Raw genomic sequence first — 13,148 nt, 5'->3', positions numbered from 1 at the left:
TCACAGCTACATCCCCTCCAACCGGAGATGTTGCCTGCACTGGTTCCAAACGCACAACACTGAAACCACCAACGGGCTTACAGAATACCGGGCCGGCGAAAACAGAAGGGGCGCCAATAATAGTGCCCTCAAACCCATCCCCCTACACAACGCCACCTCCATCCACCCCCAAACCGATCCCTCCTCCACTGAGCATTGCGATATTCACCACCTAATAATAGTTCATCAAACTCGGCAACAACCCCCTCCCCCTCAAAAACTTGCCAATAAAGATGGGGAGTTCTGGAACACAAACGAGAACCTGGCCAGCACCATCATTTTATTTTTTTATTTTTGTGGGGGCAAAAATTTAGAGTACCCAATTAATTTTTTCCAATTAAGGGGCAATTTAGCGTGGCCAATCCACCTACCATGCACATCTTTTGGGTTGTGGGGGCGAAACCCACGCAAACGGGGAGAATGTGCAAACCCCACGCGGACAGTAACCCAGAGCCGGGATAGAACCTGGGACCTCGGCACCGTGAGGCAGCTGTGCTATCCACTGTGCCACTGTGCTGCCTAACACTGGCATTTTAACCATCTGCACGCGCCCAGCCAGTGATAGTGACAACACATCCCACTCTTTTTGTTTTTAAATTTAGGGTACCCAATTATTTCTTTCCCAATTAAGGGGCAATTTAGTGTGGCCAATCCACCTAACCTGCACCTCTTTGGGTTGTGGGTGTGAAACCCACGCAGACACGGGGAGAATGTGCAAACTCCACACGGTGACCCAGGGCCAGGATTCGAACCTGGGTCCTCAGCCCCGCAGTGCTAACCACTGCATCACATGCCACCTACACATCCCACCTCTTAAAGTCCACCTTCATTCCCTCCACCAGTTGTGCCAAATTCAATTTATGCAGTTACGCTCAGCCCCGCGCCAGCTGAATTTCTACTTGCCCGCCACCTGGAATGGCAACTCCCCTAGCTTCCTCTTCTGCCCCCTCGTATTAATAGGGAACACCTGGCTTTTCCCCATGTTCAGTTTATACCCAGAAAAAGTGCAGAAATCCCCAAGGTTTTTCATGATCCGATCAAAGTTGCCCAGCAGGTCTGAAATGTATAATACATAACAGAAGATTGTCTGCATACGAGACTCTGTTCTCGACCCTACCCCGTTCAAACCCTCTTCAACCCCTCGATGCCCTAAGTACCATTGGAAATGGCTCTATTGCCAGAGCAAAAGCAACAGGGAGGGCGGAGATCCCTACCTCGTCCCCCAATGCAGCATGAAGTACCAGCCTGTTCATCCGGACACTAGCAATCGGCGCCCTATACAGCAGCTGAACCCAATCCACAAAACCTTGCCACCTGCAAGTCCACCCAGTGCGATATTTGGTCGGGGACCATGATTGCCAAATACTCTGAATCCGTTACCCCTGCCAACAGTACCTTGTCCATCACAAAACAATCAATCCAGTAGTACACCCAGTGCACATGCGAGAAGTACCAGAACGCCCTCGCCGTCGGCCATCCAAACCTCCATGAGTCCGCGCCACCCATACGGTCCGTGAATCCCCTCCACTTCCGCGCACTGCCAATACCTGCAGCAACCTGGGACACGACCGTCCATCCTCGGATCCAAAACTTGTGTTAAAGTCGACCCCATTATCAGCCGGTGTGTGTCCAGATCTCGGATGATCCCTAACACCCACCTCATAAAGCTCACATTATCCCAATTTGGTACATAAACATTCACCAGGACCCCTCCAGCTTCCCACTAGCCATCATGTATCTGCCCCCGGGGTTTGCTGCAATACTGCCCATCTCAAAGGCCACTTTCTTGTTGACCAGCACTACCAACCCTTCTTCATGTCCAACGCTGAGTGGAACACCTGCCACACCATCCCTTCCTCAGCCTCGTCTCCCAGCTTCAGGTGCGTCACTTGAAGGAACACAAGATCTGTCTTCAAACTCCTCAAATATGCAAAAACATGCGGCCATTTACCCGGCCCATTCAGCCCCCGCACGTTCAAAGTAACCAGCCTGGTCGGTGAGGCTCCCCGACCTCTTCCCCTGCCAATCATCCATACCCCTTCTTTAGCCAGCTTCCCCCCCCCCCCCCCCCCCCAATCCACACGAACAAAATTGAGCATGTGCTCAATGTACTGCGATCAGTTGTGTCAATACATGTGTCAAAAGCCTCGAGCTTCCCAAAGTGTGGCATGTCAGCGGCTGTTGAAACAACTTCCAGAGGCCTACGGAGAAGCGGCTGAGTACTGCAGAAATAGCACCATCTGCAACTCCACTTGACCCTCAGCACCAGTGTTGGATCCGAGGAAGTGACCACACGGGACCAAAAAGGATCCAAATGTTTATTGAAATATTGAATGAAAACTCTATAAACCACCACTCCCCAGTGGGCTGGGGTTTTTATGTCCGGGGGGGCCACGCCCCCTCAGGGGAGTAACTCTTATTCAAGAGTGACGGGGAACCTAATCTGCCCAGCCCCCTATCTCATATAGGTTATAACACACTCTGAGGAAGTCTATTGATGCAACATCGTCATGATGGTATGTTTAATATTCACACCTTCAGATTTCAGAGTTTGGAATATTTGCACAGTGACAGATAAAATTTGTGCATGGTCTAGGTTCTGAGCAGTTAGCATGGTTTCCTTTCGCCTGCTGTGCTTGGACATTTCCCATCTTGAATTAAAAGAATAGAATTATGAAAATTGGTCATTGTCCAGGGAACCATATTTCAAGAGTCGGTATTGATTAGTGCTGGTGTAAAATGGATGCAATGTGGAGCAATTTTGGGGGCCAATGCCCTGAATACCTGAAAGATATGAGGTGGGAATGGAGCAGGTTTGGTCTGGGTCCACTTGGAATTCTTCAGTGGCCTAATTACAAGTTTAGATTTTTGTTTAAGGAAAATGTTGAAGGATCTCTGTGGAGCCAGGAGGAACTTTGCTTTGAAAGGAACACTCCAGGGTAAGGCTTTATGATGGCCTTGCCCTTGAGTATTTCGAAGATTAATTGCTTTCACTTCAGTTTTAAATATCAAAGTCTACGTACTGTGAACTGCAGAAAGCATTTGAATGGGACAGGGAAAAGGGGAAGGAAAACGATAATCGACCTTAGGCTGATGATGAAACATTGTTTTGCAATCTCCTCGAAAATCCTCTTGCAGATATCACTCCCACATCAGTGGCTAACTGACAGGTGATATAATTTCTGACACTTTTATTCCAAAATATTGCATTTTTCCCCATCGATACTTAATTGTAATAACAAAGACATTTTCAACTCTTACAACTCTTGATTCTGTATAAAGCACAAGCCTACTGGAGAGAGAGAGAGAGAGAGCAGGGAGGAGAAGGGAAAAGAGGAATAGAAATGGTAGGAGTCAGAAGAAGGTGGGAGACATGGGGGGATGGAAAGGGTTGGGAGAAGGGGAGGAAGTGTGAGATTGGAGAATGGGGAGAAGAGAGGGCACAGATTATCATCTGTGGGCCGAATACCAAAACGCTGTTGAAGTTGGTTCCCTTGATAAAATACTGCGTAGTGAGTGGTGGGAAAATTCCCGGCCAGAATGCTTCTTTGTGTGTGTGTGTGATTGGGGAGCAGGGAGAAGGTGGAGGAATACAGGGTTTTCATTTAGCTCAGTGTGGGTGGTAGAAGTCTAGATGTAGTCTGCCAGTCTGTCTCTGGCTCATTAGGAGTAGGAACACAAAGGAGTGGGGCCACGGTATAGGGCAGCTTTGGTGAAGGAAAATATACCCAGTGCTGCGGGGGGGAAATGGGGAGGGGAGAGTGTGATGAGAAAACACAGCTAAACTTAAGGTGAGCTGAGAGAAAATGTATCCAGTTTGGAGATGGGAATCTAGGTTATTTATGCAAGGATAAATGCATCAAGGATAATTTCTGAGTACACAGAAATGAGCACACAGCTATAGTCTGCAGTGCTCCTCACAATCTTTACATAAAAATTCAGTGAGTTTACAAGCTCAGAATTATGGAGGTAACAAACACCTAAAGATCTACTTCATGTGGTAGACTTTGAATGTTTTATTTGTATTTTGAAGTTATGGCATTGAGCGAACTGTTAAAGCTTTTCAAAATATCACTTGTGTCTGAGGGAGCTTATTTTCCTCAGTCCTGTATAATCTACAAAACCATTGGACAGTTTTATGATAGATGTGGCAGATTAAAGTAAGATTATAAGACAAACAAACCATATTTTCTCCTCTTGACTTTATTTCTCAGTTAAATGCCCTTACCTGAAGGAACAGGATTTGGATGTCCCTGCCCCTGCAGAACTATGTGCTTTTCTTTCTTTGTTTCTGTGGAGAAATGCAAGATTCACAAACATGAATAAAAACTGAAAATGCGAGAAAAATTCAGCAGGTCAGGCAGCATCTGTGGATAGAGAAACAGAGTTAATGTTTTGAGTCCACACAACTCTTCAATTAACGATTAATTCAGTTAATGTCAACGAACAGGATTTACATTAACTTTCTTGCTCCGTTTGATTGGGCAATTGTCTGGACCGAGTTAAAGCAGAAGAATTAAAGGGAATGAGAGCCCTGAAATCCAATTATGTTTTCGATATCTAGTAGGCAAATCACATTTTAATGCATTATATATGTCATTTAAAAAAAAATGAAATGCAAAGGTGAATTTCTAATCCTTCGACAGTAAATGTAAAATTAAACCGGGTTTGTTGAGATTGCTTCAAACATGACTTTAGAAACCAGATCTTACGTGTCTCAATTGAACATAATGGAGATTCTTTAACCTCAGATATTCTTTTATATTATGCGCCATTCCTTTAAAACATATGAATTTGTGTTTTGTTTCCATTTCACAAGAATGCAATGCCTAGCTTCCTGTTTTGTTTTTGGTAGTTGATGCCTGTTGAGAATATGATTGGATATCGTAGATGGGGATGTAATCTCCATCGTTTTCAATGTAAGCACGGACGGTCTGGTTTCTAAAACCATGTTTGAAGCAATCTCATCAATTCTGACCTCATTCAAACATTTACTGCCTGTACGATTAGGAATTTGTCTTTTAATACATTTAAAGTTTTACTGCACAAAAAGTGTGTGCAAAATGTGATTTGCTTCTGTGACATCAGAGCTGCTCCTGATGCTGGTTTCGAATTTTTGCTTGTTAATACACTGTCAGAGCAACCTGGAAGTTGAGAGTTCAACGGGGCATTGCTGTGCAGCTTGTTGAAAATCCAGGTTTGTACATGCTTCAGGTTAGTTTTCTCATGAGTTCAGTTAATCTGTGGTCTTGTCATAACAGTTGGGGGCAACTTCTGAGCCTGTCTCAGGTCACAGACATAAGTGCATCAGCGAGGCTGCTTGCTTCCATTTGTATTTTCCCTTGGAGCCTCAGGATACATGTGGAGGTGAGGTGACAAAGATCTCATAACTGTATTTGTTCTGATCATGTAGGGTTAAAACTACGTGTTGGTGAGTATTATTCATTATCTGTGACACATGACTCTGTTGTAAGCCTGTAGGAAGGTCCTAATGTAGTGCTGACTGAAGTATGAAGTGGGAACTGTTACGTTCTCTGGAGAACGTTTTTCAATTAGTGCGGCAATACAAAAAAAATGTTTTGACAAATGCACAATTGGATGATAAAATTGGATTTTATAACATAAATAAGTTGCAACAATAAACTCCTTTCACTTTCCTTTACAGCCTGATAACTCAGATGCATTTGTATGCCATGTAACCAGTCCGGTAGGTAATGTTTTATTTCATCATTAATTGCGGATTAATGTGAATAGAAAAAAATATCTATATTTGTCTTTCCAGCAGGAACAACAGTTGTGTTTTTGAAAATAATTTTCCTCTCCGTTGCTATGATTATCTTTATGATTGAAAACCTTGGGTTCTGGCATTATTTTGTAAAATTGGTGTTTTGTTGAGAGCATTCATTAATTGGGAGTTTTCATGGGAAATTATGGAATTTGAATCTATGTTAATGATATTTTAGGTTGACTTATTTGTGGTACTATTATTCTTCACGAGTGGTTGTAGCTCTATTACCAAACCTGGTCAGTTCTGTAAAATGTGAATAACTTGGTAAAACACCGTAATGCCCTGGCACAGTGCACGACAATGTTTTAAGCAAGCATTCTTTAGTGTTTAGCATGGCCTGTCTCTTTAAAACAACTACTCAGTAAATCTGTATGGAGTTGTGTTTAAAAAAAAAGCACACCCGGTTAAGGCTAATTACTGAGGGGAATTTCTGTGGATTGGCAGCTTCTCATAAATCTCCATCTCCAACACTCAGAAAATACCAAGTTACCAAGGTCAAAAAACAACCGCACTAAATGACAGTCTGTTTTTTAAAGATTGCATTATATACCGAAATGATATCAGAAGGTTGCAGTGCTGGAAGAGAAGGGACCTATGCTTAACCGTGTCAAAAGATTCAAATTGCAATCGGTTGATACAAATGTTAACAAAATGAACTCCCAACATCTGCACTAATTCAGCTGAGTATGTGGTTTTGCTTCCCTATATTATCTGTCCAGGTATCTTCTTTCAAGTAAGTTCCTACCTGTCCTTCTCCCTCACTATTTAAAGGTAACTGCGGATGCTTAATCATTGTTATTTTTAGCTTGTTTGTTCTTTTGTCGGGGTGGGGGGGGGTGGTGGTGGAGAAGAGATGAGAAGTCTGGGTGACAGTGTAATTTTAGCATGACAACCTAAGTTCAGTTTGGCCAGCTGGGATGATAGTTTTACTGGGACAATTTAGCGTGGATCCTGCATGATTGGACAAGGGTTCATAGTTCAAAATTACATTTAATCTGACATCCAATTGGCAACATCATTCTGGGTCAGTGGTGATGCTTAATGTAGGAAATGGAATTTTCACTTTCTGACCGAGGCAAATTTTTTCGGTGGGGAAAATGGAGTACTGTAGACATGCCTGCTCCGCTGATGATCCCAATTCCAGTTGCATAAAATACAAAATTGTTCCCTTCTGTGATAGATGGACTTTAGTGAACAGACAAATTTACCAAAATCAATCAATTTGCATGGTTGTAAATTGCTGTTAATTATAAACCAGAGTCGGTGTATTGAAATTATTGAATTTTAATTATGCATTGCAGAATCTTAACTGTTTTTCACTTTATTATATTTTTATTCCTGATCAAATAATATAAAATCTGAGTTTATTAAATATAGTTCCCACTGCTTAGTCCATCCTTACTTATATCAGACATTTTGCCTATATCGGGAAAGCCACGGGTATCAATTACAAAGCCGCTGTTTAAATCATGTTAGGCGCACGGAATATTTTTGGCTGTTCAAGCAGCTGTTGGCATCTCGTAATTGTCTGTCATTACGTTACTCCTGCTTGCAAACAGGAATTTTGTTTTGAGCTTTCCTCAATTCATTCTCCCTCACAGAAGAAAATGTCTCTTGAAGCTTAACTGGGGGAATTGCTTTTAAAAGATCTCTGGGCTCCTGCCACTGCAGCACACCTTTTTTTGCCAGCTGCTGAGCTTGGCATTGTCTAGTTCTCTTTTAAAATTAAAACAATAAATACACTTGGAGTTTCTAGAACCAAAGGCCACAATCTCAGACAAAAGGGATGGGACAATCCTTTAAAACAGAGATGAGGAGTAATTTCTTCAGCCAGAGGGTGGTGAATCTGTGGAAATATTTGCCGCAGAAAGCAGTGGAGGCCAAATCACTGAGTGTCTTTAAGACAGAGATAGATAGGTTCTTGATTAATAAGGGGATCGAGGGTTATGGGGAGAAGGCAGGAGAATGGGGATGAGAAAATATCAGCCATGATTGAATGGCGGAGCAGACCCGATCGGCCGAGAGGCCTAATTCTGCACCTATGTCTTATGGTCTTTTTTGAAAAATGCTCAATTTTGATACTGTCGCTGTCTGCTGTCTTTGTTGATTTTTCCTTCAGGTGCTGTTAACTTTATTTTGATATAACCTTTGACACCAGATTAATTTAAAGCATATATTGTTTGCCCACTTGCTGAGTCCGCGTTGGTAAATTTCTGTCATAATTATGTTGAGTAGCGTTGTGTTATTGGGGAGGCAGTTCTTGCTTCACTACAGCCATCCTGTATGCTGGGCAAATCACATCAAACGTATGTGGTATAAGTGCTGTATTCTGTATTCCTAATTTTCTCCCATCTTCTTGGTATGAGCGATTTACTATTTCTTAATGAACTGTTCTTTGTGAATGTATCCAGGCAGTTACCAACTGAGCAGCCAGTGGGAATCCCAGATGATTTGTTCCCCAGCCCCCACCCCCATCCAAAACCTCTTCCATCAAGGAGCACAGAATTTTTATATTCTTGCATCGAAGTTCGTAATCTGTTGTGATTTATGTTTCAAAGCATTTTTACAATAAAACTTAAAAACAAAATGCATTTTTATTCATTCAAAGGCATCTTTTAATTCGGGTATGCTCTTTGCCCATCCCAATTTAAAATACCTCGAACTTGCTCGGCAAATCATTCAAGTATGGCAAACAAAAAGTGTCATGATATTCACATTAACATATCATGGTGCAATCACACACACACACTGATGGATAGGTCGAAGGACCAATCAACACACACGCAACATCCCAGCCAATCACCAGTGAGAGCACACGCACTATAAAACAGGGAACACCACAGTTCCCGCTAATTCCACCAGGAGATAGCTCAGAGCACAGAGCTCACAGCGTGCCACTCAGACATAGACCATGTGCTGAGTGTCTCACTAAGATAGTGCCAGGGCTGGGTCCACAGGTTAACTGGTGAAGTACGAACCACAGCCAGAAGTTAACAGTTGTTATTATACAGAATAATAAAACAGAGTTATACCATCTACAACCGTGTTGGTTCGTTTGTATATCGGAACACCCAACATGACATGATACCAGGATTGGAAACTCCCCAGCAACTGTGAGACCTACCTGCACATCTTCAGAGATCCGCCATCCTGCGCCATGGACAACATCAGCCCGCCGCAGCCGCTCCAAATCGCTGTAAATCTCGGCGTCAACTGGAAGCTGTTTAAACAGCGCTTCCAGCTCTTCCTAGAAGTCACAGACAGGGAGAATGCATCGGACACCAGGAAGATCGCCCTCCTCCTCTCCACGGCCGGGCAACATGCCATGCACATCTACAACTCCCTGGCATTCGCGGAAGGCGAGGACAAGACGAAGTACAAGACGGTCCTTGAGCGTCGAAGTGAATGAGAGCTTCGAGAGGTACCTCTTCCAGCAGCGCCTGCAGGGTAAGGATGAGCCTTTTCAATCCTTTTTGACACACCTCCGTATCCTCGCGCAGTCCTGCGGCTATGAGGCCACCTCCGATTCCATGATTCGGGACCAGATAGTTTTTGGGGTCACCTCGGACACCGTACGCCAGCAGCTCCTCAAAATAAAGAGTCTCACCCTAGCCACCACCATCGAAACCTGCGTCCTCCACGAAAACCCGACCAGCCGGTACTCCCAATTCCAGGCGGCCGAATCGGCACGGCAGGAGTCCTACGAGGCCAATCGGGTCCAGTCGATTGAGTTCGTACTGGCCCGCGGCCCGGACGAGGGCGGCCATTTTGCGCGCTTTCCGAGGCCTCCCGGGCTTGCATGCACCAAAAGAGGGGACGTCGGCACAGAGGGATGTGACGCGCAGGCGCGCTCTACGCAGGACCGAATTGCGCATGCGCGGTGGCGCAATGAACGCCATGACGTCACGACGTGCGGCAACTGTGGATCCGCACACTTAAAGTGGCAATGTCCAGCCAAAACTCGACAATGCCTCCGCTGTGGCAAGATAGGTCACTATGCTGCCTGCTGTCGAGCAGCTCAACCTGCCAACGCTCCGCAATTCCGCCAGCCTCGCAGGGACGTGCGGGCCATTCAGCCCCCATACACCGATTCATACCCTGACGACGTACAGACTGGTGATACCGACGACCGGGAAGCCTTCCGTGTTGCGGTAATAGACAGAAATCGGATGTCCCCAAGTAGGACCCACCAGCCGATGCCAGTGCACAGCGTTAATCCGGGTGATGAATGGTGTGCCACCCTAACGGTCAACCGATCACCAATCACATTCCATTTAGACACTGATGCCTCCGCCAATCTCATTGCATGGTCAGCCTTCCACACCTTGAAGGTCAAACCACCGATTCGGCCATCCTGCTGTCAGTTGGTCGATGACAACGGTAATGTTATCCCGGCCATGGGGTCCTGCCAGCTCGAGGTTGCACACAATTCATACACAGCCACACTGTCTTTTGAGATAGTTGGATCCTCGAAGGACTCTCTGCTAGGCGCACAGGCGTGCAAGATCCTCCACCTCATTCAGCGGGTACACACTCTGTCTCCAGAAGGCACGTCCGATTTCCCGGATGCAGACTTTAGGGCACAGCTCCACGCGCTCCTCGCCCACAACCAGCAGGTTTTCGAGGGCATGGGCTCACTGCCCTACACTTACAGAATACGGCTCAAACCGGACACCACCCCGGTCATTCACGCACCTCGTAGAGTCCCAGCACCACTCAAGGACCGCCTCATGCAGCAGCTGCAGGATCTGCAGGACCAAGAAGTGCTTTCCAGGGTCACGGAGCCCACGCCATGGGTCAGCTCAATGGTGTGTGTAAAAAAGCCCTCTGGTGAAATCCGGATCTGCATCGACCCGAAAGACCTGAACAATAACATCATGAGGGAACACCACCCTATACCCAAACGGGAAGAAATCACGAGGGAAATGGCCCGGGCTAAAATTTTTACCAAGCTTGATGCCTGAAAGAGCTTTTGGCAGATTCAGCTGGATCAGTCCAGCAGGAAGCTGTGTACTTTTAACACTCCCTTTGGCAGATACTGCTACAATAGGATGCCGTTTGACATCATTTCGGCATCCGAGGTGTTTCATCGAATCATGGAACAGCTGATGGAGGGCATTGAAGGGGTGCACGTCTATGTTGACGACGTCATCATCTGGTCCACCACACCACAGGAGCACATCAGTCGTCTCCAGCGCGTCTTTGCTCGGATACGAGAACACGGCCTGTGCCTCAACCGAGCCAAGTGCACTTTTGGCCAAACTGAGCTAAAGTTTCTGGGGGACCACACATCCCGGTCAGGGGTGCGTCCAGATACAGACAAAGTGACAGCTATTGTAGCCATACCGCAGCCAGCAGACAAGAAGGCAGTGCTACGCTTTCTCGGGATGGTCAACCTCCTGGGGAAGTTTATTCCCAACCTTGCCTCCCACACAACGGCTCTTTGCCACCTAGTGAAGAAGACTACTGAGTTCCAGTGGCTTCCCGCACACCAGAAGGAATGGGAGGAGCTCAAGATCAAGCTCACCACCGCCCCGGTATTGGCGTTCTTCGACACTACTCGAGATACAAAGATCTCAACTGATGCCAGCCAGTCCGTCATTGGGGCGGTACTCCTGCAACGGGACGATACTGCACCATGGGCCCCGGTCGCCGATGCCTCGCAGGCCATGACCCCCACAGAACAGCGCTATGTGCAGATTGAGAAGGAGTGCCTGGGTCTGTTAACCAGCATAGATAAATTCCACGACTATGTGTATGGTCTTCCGCAGTTCACTGTGGAGACCGACCATCGTCCCCTGGTCAGCATCATACAAAAGGACCTCAATGAGATGACCCCCTCGCCTCCGGCGCATTCTGCTCAAGCTCCGGAGGTATGACTTCCAACTGGCCTACACCCCGGGAAAGGACCTCATCATCGCGGATGCCCTGTCCAGAGCAGTGAGCACACCGCCCCAATCGGGGGGGTTCGTCTGTCAGGTCGACGCACAAGTAGCCTTCACATTGGCCAGTCTGCTGGCTACTGATGCACGTCTGGCCCACATTCGCCGTGAGACTGCGGCTGACCCCCTTCTAAAACGTGTGATGCGCCACATGACGGAAGGGTGGCTCATGGGGCAGTGCCCACAATTCTACAATGTCCGGGACGACTTGGCCGTCATTGATGGTGTCCTCCTAAAGTTGGACCGGATTATGATCCCATACAGCATGCACCGGCTTGTCCTCGAACAACTGTACGAAGGCCATCTCGGGGTTGAGCAGTGCAGGCGGAGGGCCCGAGAAGTTGTGTACTGGCCAGGCATCAGCGACGACACCGCCAACATGGTGCTCAACTGCCCCACCTGCCAAAGGTTTCAGCCGGCGCAACCCCCTGAGACGCTTCAGCCCCATGAGTTGGTAACATCCCCCTGGGCAAAGGTGGGTGTGGACCTTTTTCATGCGCTCAGCAGGGACTACGTCATTATAATTGACTATTTTTCCAATTATCTGGAGGTCATACACCTGCACGACTTGACATCATCAGCTGTAATCAGAGCATGTAAAGAAACCTTCGCTCGCCATGGCATTCCGCTTACCGTCATGTTGGACAATGAGCCCTGTTTTGTGAGTCAAGAATGGTCTTTTGCCGCTTCATATGGCTTCACACACGTGACATCCAACCCTCTGCATCCCCAGTCAAATGGCAAGGCGGAAAAGGGCGTCCATATCGTGAAGCGGCTCCTCTGCAAGGTTGCTGATGCCGGATCTGACTTCTGTTTAGCCCTGCTGGCCTATCGCTCGGCCCCACTGTCCACAGGCCTCTCACCAGCCCAGCTATTGATGGGTCGCGCCCTCAGGACCACTGTGCCGTCCATTCATGTTCCTAAACCCGACCATGCTCCAGTACTGCAAAGGATGCGACAGCAGCGTGCTCAGCAGAAGGTGGCACATGACACCCGGGCAACTGATCTTCCTGCCCTGGCGCCTGGCGACAACGTCCGCATACACCTACCAGAGGGCGGCTGGTCGGCAACTGCCGAGGTTCTCCGCCGCGTGGCTCCCCGCTCGTTCCTGGTTCGCATGCCTGATGGGTCCATTCGCCGGCGTAATCGGCGGGCCCTTCGGCTGCTTCCGCGCTCGCTACGTGATCATGCAGCAGTGCCACGCCCTCCTTTTGTCCCTGATGTCGACTTCGTGGAGCTTCCTGCCACTCTGCCTATTCCTCTATCGCCCTTGGCCAGGCCCATTCCTCAGCCGGTGGATCCCGACCCACCCTTGAGGCGGTCACCCCAAATTCGTCGCCCACCTACTAGGCTGGACTTATGAGCCTGTTTGCACATTG

The 13,148-nt window shown here is 47.2% G+C and overlaps 1 protein-coding gene across 5 annotated transcripts in view; it reads left to right on the top strand.

Moving 5' to 3' along the window:
- The window catches only part of LOC140425043 (tensin-3-like), a 666,087-nt gene that overhangs the window by 359,004 nt on the left and 293,935 nt on the right, over nucleotides 1–13,148 (top strand). For all 5 annotated transcript variants that reach the window (XM_072508833.1, XM_072508834.1, XM_072508832.1 and 2 more), the window contains one exon: nucleotides 5,705–5,746. In XM_072508833.1, coding sequence (XP_072364934.1) covers nucleotides 5,705–5,746 — 42 coding nt within the window. The remainder of the gene's footprint in view (nucleotides 1–5,704; nucleotides 5,747–13,148) is intronic.

This window comes from Scyliorhinus torazame, chromosome 6 (assembly GCF_047496885.1).
Source record: "Scyliorhinus torazame isolate Kashiwa2021f chromosome 6, sScyTor2.1, whole genome shotgun sequence".
Taxonomy (NCBI): Eukaryota; Metazoa; Chordata; class Chondrichthyes; order Carcharhiniformes; family Scyliorhinidae; genus Scyliorhinus; species Scyliorhinus torazame.
This window is presented reverse-complemented; position numbering and strand designations above follow the sequence as displayed.